The 16,133-nt window shown below is 38.6% G+C and overlaps 1 protein-coding gene across 4 annotated transcripts in view; it reads left to right on the top strand.

Annotated features, from left to right (window-relative positions):
- The window catches only part of ME2 (malic enzyme 2), a 48,622-nt gene that overhangs the window by 8,087 nt on the left and 24,402 nt on the right, over positions 1 to 16,133 (top strand). For 3 of the 4 annotated variants that reach the window (XM_077892881.1, XM_077892901.1, XM_077892891.1), the window contains exons 2-8: positions 210 to 329; positions 6,949 to 7,082; positions 9,265 to 9,414; positions 11,513 to 11,588; positions 12,933 to 13,094; positions 13,583 to 13,686; positions 15,887 to 15,996. In XM_077892881.1, coding sequence (XP_077749007.1) covers positions 222 to 329; positions 6,949 to 7,082; positions 9,265 to 9,414; positions 11,513 to 11,588; positions 12,933 to 13,094; positions 13,583 to 13,686; positions 15,887 to 15,996 — 844 coding nt within the window. In that variant the 5' untranslated portion in view covers positions 210 to 221. Of the gene's footprint in view, positions 1 to 209; positions 330 to 6,946; positions 7,083 to 8,032; positions 8,136 to 9,264; positions 9,415 to 11,512; positions 11,589 to 12,932; positions 13,095 to 13,582; positions 13,687 to 15,886; positions 15,997 to 16,133 lie in introns of those variants that run through there. The other variant, XM_077892911.1, reaches the window with a different exon arrangement.

Raw genomic sequence — 16,133 nt, 5'->3', positions numbered from 1 at the left:
AGGGACTTAAGAGTGTTGTCAGGAAAAGTCAGTCTTTGTTTTCACCCAATTACTACTCTTTTATAACTGTTACAACCTGTAGAAACATAATCATACTTTGAAAAAAGCTTTTTCAAGTGTGGAAAATTAAGCTTTTGAAAACTGATAGCTGGATGGGCAGGCAGTTCTATCATATGTTTCTCATCCTTTATTTTCTTCTTTTCTCACAGGTGAAAGGAAAGATGTTGTCCCGGTTAAGAATAGTTGCTGTTCCTTCCACCCTGGCATGTCGTCACATACACATAAAAGAGAAAGGCAAGCCGCTCATGCTAAACCCAAGAACAAACAAGGTTAGTGACATTAATATTAACCTTTTCTCTCTTCCTGGTAAAGGTTTGATATCTTTTAGACTGATAAAGTGTGAACTTTTTTTTTTTTTTTTTTTTTGTAGGCTCATGCTAAAACTATTCAGAAGTATTTGGGTTTTTTCCGCATGACTTTCCACTTTTCTCCACGGGGCAAGACTCATGACTGTTTTATCGCTTCCACTTTCACCCACCACAACTTCTACCACCAGAAAAAGATTGACTTTATTTCCTAGTCTTGGCTCAGAAAAAGTGCCTAGAATAGCAGTCTGGCCAGGACTTTTGGCCAGTGTGGGAAACTTAGATTTACCCAGCTCGGAACATGTACTTATCCTGGACCGATGCATCTGAGCCCTTGGGATACGGGGTCAAAATTGTAAAATAAAATTTTGTCTAACGTCCACCCCTGCCATACCCCCACACAGCTTTTTGGACACAAATCGTTCCACTCGAGTGCTTTTGCCCTTTAATCTCACAGCACTGCTTCAAAGTGGAGAGACTTCCGACCCCCTCTTTATGCTTTTGGGGCAGAAGTGATGGGAATTGTTCGTATCTAGTCTTGCCTTTATTCAGGGTCCAAACTGTGTTCACCGGGCAAGTCCCTATTTCTTAGTGGTTATATTAATTAGTAAGTACATATACTTCTGGAGAGAGATTTCTTACTGAAACCTTGTAAGAGTTTACACGGAGTTTATTGTAATATGTGAGATTTACCTCTTGGGAGTGGTGCAGATTAAGGTGGGCTTTATTTGAAAGCAACAGTCCTCAGAAATTTGCCAATCCCATTTGTCTGCCATGATGGGCGTTGGGGGTAACTCGTGTCCAGTATGATGTGTTTTGAAGGACTTCAGGCCTACAAAGGGACATTTGACCACGGGTCACACAAGCGCCTCTTCTTTGCATTTTTGAGACCTTGCCAGAATGAGAATTCGGCCGGCAGCAGTGAACTGAGTGACGCTCACTGAGGGATATTCTAATCCTCCCTCGTTTTGGCCTTGCTTCCCCAAATCTTGCTTGCTCTTCACGATGCAGCTCATCCAAAATCCAGTTCTCCTGTAGAGCCGTCTCGTACACCGTAGACTGGAATAATCGTTCCCTTCTCTGCAACCCGTAGCAGTTTTTATCTTCCTGTTCCTGTGGCGAGTAACCCACGTTCGTGGCTGCGTGCTTCCTTTCATGTCTTACGTTGTCATTGAAGTTATCGTTGGTATTTACGTTTCCGTGAACTTTTATTTCTTAACTGAAGGTTAAGGTTAAAGTTCCTTTGGGACAGGCACCATTCAGAATTTTACATTTTTTACAACGCTATGGGTATAGAAAACATTTGCTAATTATGTTGGTCTTATTTTATTTTTTATCCTTACAGAAACTATCTAAAATGTACTTGGAATTATGAGAAATTTATGAAGTACATTAAATTAAATTTATGAAGTATATTGTTAAATTTATTAAGTAATTAATTTTAAGGAGGAAGGTAATCTCCAATGCATTACAGTACTTCTGTAGAGAAAAGAAAATCTAACGCTCTGGCCCTCTGAAACCTCCACGACTGGATAGCGTCTGTGTAGGTACCTAACGGAAGATGACTTTTGGAAGCCCCTTAAGTATCAGAGAGAGTTTTTCTGTCATGTGTGTTTAAGAAGGAACATAGACTCATGATTCCTGATTCGAGGGTCATGAACTTCTTGGGGACTTAAATCAGGTTTGTGCTTCACACCTTGTAAGCTAAATGTTTTAAGAGTATGTTGCTGCTGTGATTAATTAAATAGTAATTTTAGGCAGTACTGAATTCTTTTAAGATTGTAATCTTTTAAGATGTCTGTAGTCACTGCCTACTAAAGGCAGACCTGTTGCTATGTCTGTAAGGCTTTTTCATTCTGTTAAATAGTGTACAGTTTACAGTTTTAACCATTTAAAATTGTATAGGCCGATGACCTTAGGTGCATTCGGTGTCCTGCATCCATCACTTGAAATGGAAACATGGAGGCCATTCGGCTGTCAGCCCCCCGCCCCCCTTCCCTTCCTCGGCCCCTGGCAACCACAAATCTGTTTTCTCTTCCTATAGATTTGTCTATTCTGGTATGAATATGAAATTCTTTATGAAATTTTTTAGAAGTCCTTATACTTTAAAGGATTGGACATCATTACGCTGGGTTATAAGCAGGAATTTCGGTGTGAATTTTGATTTCTAGCCATGAAACTTTGGCTCTTTGTTTAACCTTTCCAGATCTCTGTTTTTATTTTAATTTCCTCTGACTGGATCTCTAATATAAACTCATTCAATTTTTTCTTGTTATTTCTGTAAATAATAAGAATTATAATGTGACTAATGAAGGAAAATCACATTCCTGCCACCCCAGTATATCATCTGTTTTTATTTTGCCAAATCCCCTTAAAAATGTATTTACTTTTAAATTCGTAGTGTACAATTTTATATGCCATTTTACTCCTGGGGAGAGCATATTATCAATAATCTCCATGATGCTTCATAAGCCTTCTGTATATGGCTACATCGTGGTTGAGTAGGTCAATTTGGAATCACAGAGACTGACCCTTACAGGACATGTAATCTTCAGTGTGGTCATAACCTCTTTGGATCCCAGTTTCTTCATCTAGACTGTTGTGGAGGAAAAAGAAAACTGGAAAGCTACTTTAGGCAATGTAAATATGAGTTCCTTGCTTTAGGGGATGTTTTATAATCAGTTAGCCATAATGCTATTGTTAAATATTGTTTTCAGTCTTTCTTTAAAGATTTTATGTATTTATTTGACAGAGAAACAGCACAAGCAGGGGGAGAGGCAGGCAGAGGGCGAGGGGGAAGGAGACTCTCTGCCGAGCAGGAGCCCAGGGCGGGACTCTGTCACAGAACCCTGGGATCGTGACATGAGCTGAAGGCAGGCACTTAACTGACTGAGCCACCAGGTGCCCCTATTGTGTTCGGTCTGGACGTTATGAATCGTTAGTTACTAGCTATCAGTTTTGTAAGTAGGTATTTGGTAACTTCCTAATCCCCAGTAGAGAACTCTAGCCTCACTGGGAGGGAAAGAAATAGAGGGGCTCCCCAGTGTGTTTACCTGTATGTTCGGATCTGGTTAACGGATTTTTTTCAGTGTTGGCATATGTGAAGAAACTGAGTGTGTCTAGAGGAAAATATCTCAGGGAGTTTTTCAGGATCAGCTGAAGGAGGCACACTTCCATGATGTTGATTGGGAGGGTATTGCCGTGGCATAGGTAAGAAAAGGGCAGACGTGGCAGGATAGGTGGGCCTGGGGAGATGGAGAGAGGAGGAGAAGGGGACGGTTCAAGAACTAATCAAGGTGTTCATGTGAAGCTAATGTCATCTTTGCAGGCTTGCTTCACTTATTAATAGCAGGCTAGCAGATTTAAGCATTTGATCAACTATTAACATAAGTACCTAATATATAAAATTGCTTTTTAAATCATTTTAACTTCTACCCTGCATTATAAATACAACACTTTTTTTTTTTTTTAACTTTTTATTTTAGGTAGGCTCCACACCCAGTGGGGAGCTTGAACTCATGACCCTGAGATCAAGACCCAGGCCAAGATCAAGACTTGGACACCTGGGCGCTTGAGTGGCTCAGTCATTTAAGCATCTGATTCTTGATTTTTGGCTCAGGTCATGATCTTGGGGTCATGAGATGGAGCTGCATCCATTTGCTTCCTACCTAATTGTGTTTTTTGAACTAAAGTGTCTCTTGTAGACATCATAAAATTGGATCATGTTCTCCGTCTTACCAATCCATGCCTTTTTATTATAGATTTTAATCCATTTACATTATATAATAGTTGATAAAATGATTTATGTCTGCCATTTTGTAGTTTGTGTCTTGTCTTTTTTGTTCCCGTATTTCTCCATTGTTCCCTTCCTTTGTGTTAAATTGATATTTTCTAGTATGCCATTTTAATTCCTTTTTCATTTCTTCTTCTGCCTTTTTAAAAAATGTTATTTATTCACAAGAGAGACAGGCAGAGACCTAGGCAGTGGGAGAAGTAGGCTCCCTGCAGGGAGCTTGATGCAGGACTCGCTCCCAGGACCTCAGGATCACGCCCTAAGCCAAAGGCAGACGCTCAACCACTGAGCCACCCAGGTGCCCCTCTTCTAGTGCCTTTTTCTGAGTTATTTTCTTAGTGGTTTGCCTTGGGGATTGCAATTATTGTCTTTATGACAATTAGTTGAGATTGATTCTCATTTAATTTTAATCGTACACAAAAACTATTACTGTGTATAGTTCCACACTCCTGGCCTTCTGGGACTCCTGTTATGCATACATTGGCACACTTGATAATGCTCCACTCGTGTCTGAGGCTCTGTTCATATTTACTAATTGCTTTTTTTTTTCTATTTCTCAGACTGGGTAATCTCAGTTGACTTATCTTTATGTTTGCCAATCGCCTGCTCGAATCTGCTGTTGAGCCCCTCGGATTTTCTTTTTACTTCAATGATTGTACTTTCAATTCCAGAATTTGTATGTTTGGTTCCTTTTTATATCTTTTCATTGATATTCTGTAGTTAGTGGGATATCCTTCTTGTACTTCCCTTTAGTTCTTTAGATGTGCTATCTTTTAGTTCTTTGAATATATCCAAAATGACTAAAGTCTTTATTTAGTACAATGTTTGAGATTCCTTAGGGACGGTTTCTATTAATTATCCTTTTTTCTTTATATGAGCCAGACCTTGTTTTTTTGTGTGCCTTATAATTTTTTTGTTGAAAACTGGACATTATCAATAATGTGGCTGCTCTGGAAACCAGATATTCCTCCCAGTGTTTCTTGTATTGCTGTTGTCTATTTACTAAATTTCTGAGCTAATTTTTTTATGTGTGTGATGTATAATTGAACTACTTCTTTAAAGGGTTTATTCTTGTTTGATAGGCCCACTAAAGTCTGCTTTGTGAGCTTGGTGGTCCACTGATGATTAGATGGAGACTTAAATACCTGAGGGCTCTGTGTGCATGTTGGGGCATGCCTTTAGTACTCAGTCAGGCAGTTTACAACTAACTGTCAGCCATCATTTCCTGCTTACACGGAGCCTCAAGGTAGTCCGAGGTGGGAGCTGAAGCCTCCCCCCCACCCCCGCCCGCCCCAGGTCTTTTCCTGGACTTGCCTATAGCTCATGATGAGATTCCTAGGAATATATTAAACTTTTCAAACTCTCACCCACTCTGTGGACATTTTGTTTCTCAGCTTTTCCTTTTTAGAAAGATTTTTGGTTATCCTGTTTGTGTGAGCTGTTATCCACTGCCTTAGGCAGCTGCCATGTTAAATAATTACCTCTGATTGTTTTCAACAAGATTTTCTGGAGGAAAAACCTATTCACACTGGGTGAACTCCAAATCAGGTTAAATACAGCCTTGCAAGTGGGGTCTTCCCCTGAACCACCAGACAGGTCAAATAATGGCAAATTTCCTGGATACAGGGCTTTAGAATTACCTCCAGCCTCCCTTTAGTAGCTGCTAGATTCTGTTTTCAAAGCAATTGTTTCATAGTGATTGCTGCTTTCTAGGCTACTGTGGAGCTAAGGAAAAAATAGGAATAAGGCAAATAAAAATGTCATAAAACTAGCTGTTCTTACGAAAATTCAGCTGTTTTTCTTGAGTAAAATGTTCCCTGATTGCTGAAGCCTTTGGTTAGTTTCCAGAATTCTGAAAAAAATTTATTCTGATCACTTGGCCAGTGTTCTTACTACTTTTATAGAGGAAAACATTTGGGAAGTCCCTATTCTGGCATTTTCACTGACATCACTTTGGTGAAAAGGATTTAACACACAGCCAAGTATTAGAAATTGGAAAAGATTTTCTTATGACATAGGTTAATTTCTTTCTCAGTATCATTCCCTCCTTTGCCCTTCTCAACTCCACCTCACATCTTTCTAGTGGGAGTAGCTCCTGTCATCAGTTTGGTTTGTGTTCTTCAAGCTGTATTCTGTTCATTTCATTTCATTTCTAATGTATACATTATACATTTCTAATGTGTAATGTATATTCTCATGCACCTGTATATAGTATGTACTTTATGGGGGTTTTCTGAACAGAACAGTCCACAGTGAGCGTGTTTGATTTGCAGAGTGCTTTTTTCCCCTTAACTATGTGTCTGAGAGATTCTTCTACGTAATTAGAGATCTGTGTTAAGTGTATGGTATTTCATAGTCTGGAAATACCATAGGTTCCCCATAATTGATGGGCTTTTAGTTAGTATGTTATAGTCAAGAGAAATAGAAACACTACTATAACTAATCTTTTTATATACACCTCTTTATTTTATGCATGAATATTTCTTTAAGATGGCTGTCTAAAAGTAGAATTGCTCTATTGTAGAGTATGTGCATTAAAATTTAAGAATATTTTTGAGTTGTCTTCTAAAAAGCTTAAGCCTGTTTATTTTTCCAGCATTGATATGTGAGAGTAACTTTTACCACACCCTCACCAATAATAGAGATGATCAGTCATAAAAATGTTTTATAGTCTGGGCAAAATGATACCTTACTGATTTTTTTAAAATTTACATCTAAATTACATTTTTGCAGAATAGCATCATTGCAACCTCAGTGAGCAATAATTTTTAATCCTTTTCTCTTTTTTAGGGAATGGCATTTACATTACAAGAGCGACAAATGCTTGGTCTTCAAGGACTTCTACCTCCCAAAATAGAGACACAGGATATTCAAGCTTTACGATTTCATAAAAACGTGAAAAAAATGAATGGCCCTTTGGAAAAGTAAGAGTTGATTAGATGTCTAGTTCTTTATTGATGCTCTGATCAGAAGAATTGGGAGCATTATGATTATTATTGCATAAGAAATATGCAGTCTCATAATGAAGTTTGTGTTTTAGGAGTTAACTTATTTTTATAATGACTGTTTCCTTTATTTCATTGAATACTGTGTTCACTATTATAAGATTTAGGAGAAATCTATTTTTTAAGCTTAAAATCACAGAGCATTTCAGCCTTGAATGGAATGTTTAGGAGCAAAAGCTGTCATCTGATTTGTACCCTTTCTTTAAAAAAGAAAAAAAAAAAAGATTTTATCACAGAGAGAGAGAGAAGCAGAGACACAGGCAGAGGGAGAAGCAGGCTCCATGCAGGGAGCCCAATGTGGGACTCTATCCCGGGACCCCAGGATCAGGCCCTAAACCGCTGAGCCAACTGCGCTGCCCTGATTTGTACCCTTTCTATTCAACTTTTGTTAATCTTCTACTTTGTGTGTGCCACTGTACTAGCCACTAAGGATGTAAAGTAGGTAAATGATAGGTGACCATATAATATATAATCCAATCTACGGGAGTGAAAAAGAAGCATAACTGAAGCTGTCCCAGGCAAACTAGAATGTGTCATCATCCCAGCCCTGCCTTCTAGGAGCTCATCAATAACTAGTTACACTGTGATCATCATTGTACTCTATACTACACTGTGCAGAACAAGGAGGAAAAGGTACATGCAGAGGATATTCTGAAAGCGCAAATAGGGGCCCTTCACTGGACTTGGGGAGTTCATTTAAGCTTCCTAGAGGAAGTGATGCCTGTGCTGAGTTTTAAACCGCGTATTACAGGTGGCAGGTAAAATGAGAAAGAAGGGCATGGTATTCTGGGTAGAGGGATCAGTCTGCATGCAGAATTAAAAATATCTTTTGGGTTTGTTAAGTACAGGAAATTATTGTTTGATGACAGGTGAGAGTGATTTCTTTGATCTGATGGGGCAAACGGAAAAGTACAATGACTGAGAAATGATTGGGATTCTCATGAAGGGAAATGCAAACTTTCAAGAAGTTAGGTAAGGAGATAGGAAAGACACTGAACAGTAAGTAAAGCAGGGCTTGGGTTTATAGTCCTGCTTGGGGACTGTATTTGGGGAGGTGTATTTTAGGCTAGAAGGAAGTTGAAGGTATATATAGAGATATATTTGAAAATGATTTAGCCGGAGGACGCTAGGCCTTGTTGACTTACTGCACTAGGGAAAGGCAGAGTGGGAGAGGAAGAAATCAAGAATGGGATCTGCGCTTCCCATCCGGTCAGATAACAAGAGGAGAGACAAGTTTGAGTGAAAAGTAATGAGTCTGTTTTGCATGTATTTAATTCAAGGTGATCACTGGTTTTTTTTCTTTTTCTTTCTTTCTTTATTAATAGTAGAAGCTACAGCTCTTTATTTTTAAGTCCATTTCTTTCTTTTTTTTTTTTTCTAGTAATCTCTATACCCAATATGGGGCTCCAACTCACAATCCCCAAATCAAGAGTCCATACTCTCTTCTGACTGAGCCAGCCAGGCGCCCCAGCCACTGTTTTTTTGTTTTTTGTTTTTTGTTTTTTTCAAGCCAATATTTCCAAGTTTTCTCAACTTTATTCTTGAAAAGCCATTTATACATATATATGAATTGACCGTTGTCTTTGTGGCACCTCTGTGCTCCTTTAAAGACTTCATAATGCCGTTAAGCCTACTGGATTATAACTCCACAAGGACAGGGGTTACTTCTTATATCCCGGGAGTCCAAAATAGTGCCTGGCACTTAGTAAATATTTGAATCAATCCCACTTTATTTTGCTTCCATATTTACATGTCCACCACCTTGAAGGTTATTTCCTTAAGGGTAGGGTGGTCTCACGGTAGTCTTTGCATTTCTAGTGCCTGGTGTGGAGCCTGACTCACAGCAGAGGGCTCAATAAATAGTAGCTATTCCTGCTTTTCTCCTCCTCCTCCTCTTCTTCGTTATCATCTGCTATTTAAGAACATTTTTTATTTTAGTTAATTTTTGTCCTTGGTGTTAAATAATAATAACTTAGGGTTTTGTTTTTCTGGTAGGGAAGCTAGTCCTCCATCTTAGATGTTTAGGTGTAATTTCCAAAGGCCAAAACTTTGAGCATAAATGCTGACTGATGTAGACATTATTTTGGACGCTTAATTTCAGGTACATCTATATAATGGGAATACAAGAAAGAAATGAAAAGCTGTTTTATAGAATTCTGCAAGATGATATCGAAAGTCTGATGCCGATTGTGTACACGCCAACAGTGGGTCTTGCCTGTTCCCAGTATGGACACATCTTTAGAAGACCTAAGTAAGGCTGATTTTCAAAAATATTTTTGTAAATGATGATTGTGTAGGAAAAATAGCACTCCCTAGCACCCCTTACGTTTCTCTTTAAAGATTGCGATCTTATGTCAATCACGTTTCCCTCCTCCCAAAAGCTTCATTAGGATAAAAAAGGGTCAGTAAAAACCCAACACGTTCATATCTTGCTTTTGTAGAAACGGCACCATTCATTCCTAATCCTCTGTAAGTTATTATGATTGTTAGAAGAACTGTGCATTTCTGTACCAAAAACAGGGGGTACTTTAGTTTTGGTAGCAGATTCTCCAGAGTTCTCATTGATATCAACTTGACAGTCTGCCCAAATTAAAAGATTCTCATTTTTTTGTTGCCTTTAATTTCTATTGTTTGTTCTTTTTTTATGAACTTCTTCAAATTTCAATTTCAAATAGTTCTAGCACCTCCACTATTGTAAATAGAGTACTGGAGTGGACGTCTACTGAGGTCTTCTCATCAGTCTCTTTCTCCCTCTGGATCTGTTTTCTCATAAAATCGGGATGCTAGCGCCTACCCAAAAGCAGCTGAGGTCACAGGAGGAACTGAGGAGACCGTTTCCTCGTAAACTTTTAATTTGTGTTTTCTTGTTGCGTTCCTCTCACCTGTTAGCGTTTTCATCGTCCTCATGCCTTTCCCATGTCCTGCTGATACAGATGTAGCCTCAGTAATGTGTGGGTAGCGTTGATCTTCACTCGCCTCTCATCTAACCTAGTGGCTTTCAGACTTTAATGTGTGTAACAAAACACCGTGGGACTTAAAATGATGATCCGTGCCAACCTTCCTCTCCTTCTCATTCCCAAGATTTTAATGAAAAAGGAGAAGATGTGGAGGTCTGCATTTTAATGAACACGGTTGGCAACGGTATTGCAGGTGTTCCCTGGAAGATACTTTGAGAACACTGTCTGTTGTATCCTGTGTACTGACATCAGCTAATGTGTCTTAAACATTTCTTAAGTTAACGCAGCGGTTGAGCTCCTTTAGAGTTTCTTTTTCATTCAGAATAGGGGTTCTCAATCCAGATTAAAGGGCAAGGAGAAAAAGACCTATTTATCCCTGGGCCCCACCTATAGAGATTCTGGTTCAGTCAGGCTGGACTTGGGCCCCCATGTAGATGTTTCATAGAAGTTTCTGGTGTGGTTCTGACATGTGTCCAGTGCTCAGAAGTGACATGAAGCATGGAGAGTATGACTTTGGGGTGAGGGCAGATACTGTGTTTTTTTACACAGAAGATGGTCTTGTATTTAGATCAAGTAAATCTTGACCTAAACTCCAGGTTGGTTAAATCAGAATCTCTGGGGATGGGGGCCCTGGCATTATTTAAAAAGCCCATCGGGTGATTCTAGTATATAGCTATGGTTGAGAAACTGTTTAAACTCATTTGAAAAAATAAATAAATAAATAAATAAATAAACACATTTGAGCTAGGATAGCAATGCCAAAGTTGAGATACCAATGAGAAAGTTCAGTGTAAGAACCAGTGTGAAGGCCCTGGGACCTGTTGGCCTTCCTCTGTACCTGACTCATTTTCTCCCCCATCCCCTTCTTCTTTTTGTCTCTTCTTTTTTAAAATCCAGATGCTTTATCTCACTTGGATAGCAGTATACTGTGTGTTGAAAATAACTTCATTTTTTCCTAATGCTTCAAAGGTGGCTTCTCTTGCATGAAGTTACTTTACTTTTCTCTGTTCCCTTCCTGCTCCTTCAGATTTCAAACGATCAGTTTTACTGAGTTTTAATAGTAGTTTACATAGCTTTATTACGCTCTCCTGCGTTGATGGTTTATTTTTATACTGCTTTCTACCGGAGGTGTATCGAGTTTCTTCTTGGGTAAAACGATTATGCCATTTAATAATGATCTTTGTTGCAGCTTCCGTGTGAGCAATGCAATTACAGTTTGAAGTAGCTGAAAATGTTTGAAAATAATCCAGTATGATTTCACTAAATCTGCTCGGAAATGATACTGTGTCTTGATGTTTTATTAAAATATCTAAATATTCCAGTTATGAACAAAAACTTAGGAGAAAACAAAAAACTGTTGTGAAATGCAAAGGTGTTTTTGTTCTGTTGCAGGGGATTATTTATTTCAATCTCAGACAGAGGTCATGTTAGATCAATTGTGGATAACTGGCCAGAAAATCATGTTAAGGTACTACTAATAGCACAACCTTCCTCTTCAAGATGTTTTTTTCCTTCTTTGTAAGTTACCTCTGAATTTACAAGATAGTTTTCATTGTTGCTGATTTATTTTGCACTCGCATACATGCGAGTTTAGTGCTCTGAGGAAATCGTGATAATAATAGTTGCAAAATGGTCACCAGTACAGAGTTTGACTCGGACTGAAATGGGAGTTCACGAGGTGAACCTATCACTATCGCTACCACTGGGGTTTCTCACCTTCTCTATATTCCTTTTCTGTTTCGGTTGATACTGTTCTAGGTAGAGAAAAAACATTAAAATGCCATAAAAACTTTACCTTTTGGTGGGTAGTGAGAGGATTATGCTTTTTTTTTTTTTCCCCTAAATCTCAGATAGGTTTTAGATCCTTAAGCCAATCTAAAACTCTTTAAGAGTTTCAAATGTAATAAATACAAATCTTGATCAATCTGGCTATCTTTCACAAAGTAAAATCTAATGACTTACTTAGGATCTTTTGGTAGACTTCAGTGCTTATTACAGGCAGTAATCTTACTTGCCTTTATAACATGTCTTCCTCACCAAAATAACCTTTGATGAATAATCGTGAGTTCTAATAATCTAGAAAACAATTTGGCTAGATAATTAAACTCCTAACATCATCTTAAAACCTTGTAGATAGGTATATTTTTTTATTTCAGATCTTTTTTCTGCCCCCCACTGTTGTTCAGGTGTTTCTTGTTTGGCCTAGGTTATTACGTGGGAGCAGCATGTTCATTTCTTTTTTTTTTTAAAGATTATTATTATTTTTTAAAAATTTTTTAAGATCTTATTTATTTATTCATAGAGATGCAGAGAGAGAGAGAGAGGCAGAGACACAGGCAGAGGGAGAAGCAGGCTCCATGCAGGGAGCCAGACGTGGGACTCGATCCCAAGACTCCAGGATCACACCCTGGGCTGCAGGCGGCGCTAAACCGCTGCGCCACCGGGGCTGCCCCAGCATGTTCATTTCTAACCTTGTTTTTCTCTTCTGGTTAATCTCTATCAGAAGTTTGCCTGCCTCTCCCCAGTTTAGTCTTTGTGAAGATATATAAGCTGAACCTCCAGTCAGAAGCATTCTGTTTCTAAACCAAAGACTAAGGGAAATCACATCTTGTTCATCTCTATTTTAATACCTAGATTATAGAAATCCTAGAATTTTAAGTGTGCTTGTTTGGTTTACTTGGAAGTTAGTCCAGAAGCAATTTTTTAAACTGACAGTGAAAATATACGAAGAGAATATTTTTTTTTCAAATGCCTTTTTCTCTAGTACCCTATTTTTGACAACTTTTAATTTATATATTTTTTTGTAATTAAGGCTGTTGTGGTGACTGATGGAGAGAGAATTCTGGGTCTCGGAGATCTGGGTGTCTATGGAATGGGAATCCCAGTAGGAAAACTTTGTTTGTATACAGCTTGTGCAGGAATACGGCCTGATAGATGCCTGCCTGTGTGTATTGATGTAGGAACGGATAATCCAGTGAGTAAAACCGTTTTCCTCTTTTGATCTTCCTCCTGTATATGAAAAACAAAAGTTTTATTACACTCTTCCTTTGAAGATAATATAAGATGGGAAAATTTTGTTGATGAAAGTTAGTCTTTGCTTAAACTATGCTTTTCTTTTTAATTTAAATATAGTACATCATGAGTTTCAAGTGTATGTTTCAGTAATTCATCAATTGTGTATAACGCCCACTGCTCATCATATCACATGCCCTCCTGTCACCCAGCTACCCCGTCCCCCATCCCTTCTCCCCCTTCCCTCCAGCAAACCTCTGTTTCCCAAACTTTCAGTATTTATATAAATAACAGTAAATTAAGCCTGTTTAGAGTTTCTGGAAGGAAATGTAGTAAGGTTTTAAAAATTACATTAGTAACTTTTTAAATTGCGATTTTTGCTTTATAGAATATGTTTCAGCTGGTTATATAACAAAATGATTTTATTTTTACATTTGGTCTATCTTATAGGCACTCTTAAAAGATCCATTTTACATGGGCTTATATCAGAAAAGAGATCGATCACAACGTTATGATGACCTGATTGATGAGTTTATGAAAGCCATTACTGACAGGTATTTTTTTTAAGTTTGAGTAAATGAAGGCATCTTCAATTACTAAAAGAAAGGCACCACAGTTTTGTTTTCCTTTATCTCTTTTGAAGATGCATAGAAGGAGATAACGTTTTTGAGAGCTTGGGTCCTGTCCTGCCCGCCTCGGTGTGCTAATGCTGGTGACAGCCTGTCTTGCCCTCCTGCGTTACCTGACCTTCTGTGGGAAGGCTGCACTCCCTGCTCCTGCCAGACCCTCACTGTCAGTCCTTCCTCCAGCCCTTAGCACCTGGGCTCCCTTCCACCATTCCTGGGACTCTTGGGCGGCTTTCATATTTTAAATTCACTAACCATTGGTCTTCCTCCCTTTCCACCTCTGCAGCATCTGATCAGGTTTCCTCCTTCTTCATCCTTGAAATTCTCTCTTAACTACTAGAGGGCTTTCCTAACTTGATCTTTCTTCCACCTCTGTCTTTGTCATCTTCACTGGTTCTTCTCGCTCACTTTCATTAAATGAGGATGAGTCCATAGTTCTCTTCTCTTTGAGTCGTGTGAGCTCTGTGACTCCTAAACCCATGAAAACCCATCTCTAGTCCAGCCTCTCTCTGAGACCTGCATCTCCGACGTCCAGAATCCTCCATCTAGACATTGTGTTGCTCCTTCATATTCATGTGCAAAACAACTTCCCTTAGCAAACTGCCCATCTTCCCTTTAGCCAGCCTCTGTTAGTGGCAACAACATTCACCCTCTGGCCAAAACTTTGCTCTTGATATTATCTTTGACTCTTCCTCCTTCTCCATCAAGCCCTACGCAGTCTGTCAGTTCCCAGACCCAGATGGTACTCCCACTTAAATGCCTCAGAGATACATCTCCTCTTTTCCATCCTCACAGCCTTTCTGCAGATCCTCCTCTCTCTCCGGGGTACTTCTAAACCTGCCTCCAATTTCTCTCCTCTGCATTTCATCTCCACCTTACCTCCCAGTTAATCTTATAAAAAACATGCACTTCATCATGTCATTCTTTTGCTTGAAATTGCTCCGTAGTTCCCTGTTGTCATAGGGTAAAGTCCCAACTCTTCATGACCTAGCCCAGCCCTACCTTTTACATTACTAGTACATAGAAGATACTGAAAAATTAATGCCTTTTCAGAGTCAAAGTTGACATCTAAAACTAAACTTTTTTTTTCACATATTCAAGAATTTAATAAGCACTTTGTAGTGTAGCCATACAATGAAATACTTCTTTTTTTTAACTGAACTTTTCATCTTCCCAGAAATTGTCATCTCTTCCCCTTTGCCTCACGTCCCTACCTTGGACAATCAAAGTGTCTTCTTAGTCATCCATATTGTCGTGGCACTTGAACAGCTTTTCCCTTACTTCCCAGGTGGTCCTCATCAAGCTCTGTTTACTCATTCTAATGTCTCATAATTGTCCCTTTAACCTCTCGTGGCTTCTCCTTCAGATTTTCTTGTCCCCGTACCATAGGAGCCTCCTAGCTGCTTCTCCACACACTAGTATATGCTACATATCACTGAATACAGAACAAAGTCCTCATTCCCTAATTTTGCATTTAAGATTCTCTTCTATATGGCCCCAGCCTACCTTAACCAACTTCTCTTTATCCTTTCATATAAACCCTGAAATATATAACCTGACTTTTGAAAATTCAGTGTCACCAAACTACACCTTTTTTTTTTCTTCCTACCTCTTTACTTTTTGTTCTTTCAGGGCCCAAATAAAGTCTTACCTCCTTTTTAGGCCTTCCCTTACCCCAGCTTACCAAGACGATTAGTATCTTACTTTGAATCCCCGTGAAGTCCTGCAGAAATGATTTTTTAACCTCTTATATAAACTGTCCTGTGTTGCTGTTTGACTGCTAATATAATAAGAATACACATATAAATTATATACTTTATGAGACTCAGATAAAAGTTTCCTTTTAGGAAGTTATTTCATGCTTATATGTGCTGGGCAACCTCATAGGTACTTGGAAATAGTTTGTACTGATTAATATCCCATAGGCTGACCCCATAAAATTTTCTGAATGAGTAATAGATTTCTACATCTCGACTCCAGTTTTCACAGGCTCCAGAAATTGCGAGGTGGCCTTAAATGGACTAACATGATACATTATTTTTAAATGAGATCATAAGGAGTATTAGACAGGAAAGCTATTGAATAGTGGCATTTTCAACACCGCCATTATGGATCTTGCTGTTTTTAGATATGGACAGAACACACTTATTCAGTTTGAAGACTTTGGAAATCATAATGCATTCAGGTTCTTGAGAAAATATCGAGAAAAGTATTGCACCTTCAATGATGATATTCAAGGTAAAGCAAAAAAAAAAAAAAAACCCCACAGGTTTTTGATCCCTACTCTGTTTAAATTATGTTTTTAATGTGCCCATTGTTTATTTTAAAAAATCTTTATTTTGGGGAGCGCCTGGGTGGCTCAGTTCGGTTGAGTG

Source organism: Canis aureus, chromosome 1 (assembly GCF_053574225.1).
Source record: "Canis aureus isolate CA01 chromosome 1, VMU_Caureus_v.1.0, whole genome shotgun sequence".
NCBI classification, from domain to species: domain Eukaryota; kingdom Metazoa; phylum Chordata; class Mammalia; order Carnivora; family Canidae; genus Canis; species Canis aureus.
The sequence above is the reverse complement of the archived record's forward strand: the minus strand, read 5'-3'. Positions and strand labels throughout refer to the sequence as shown.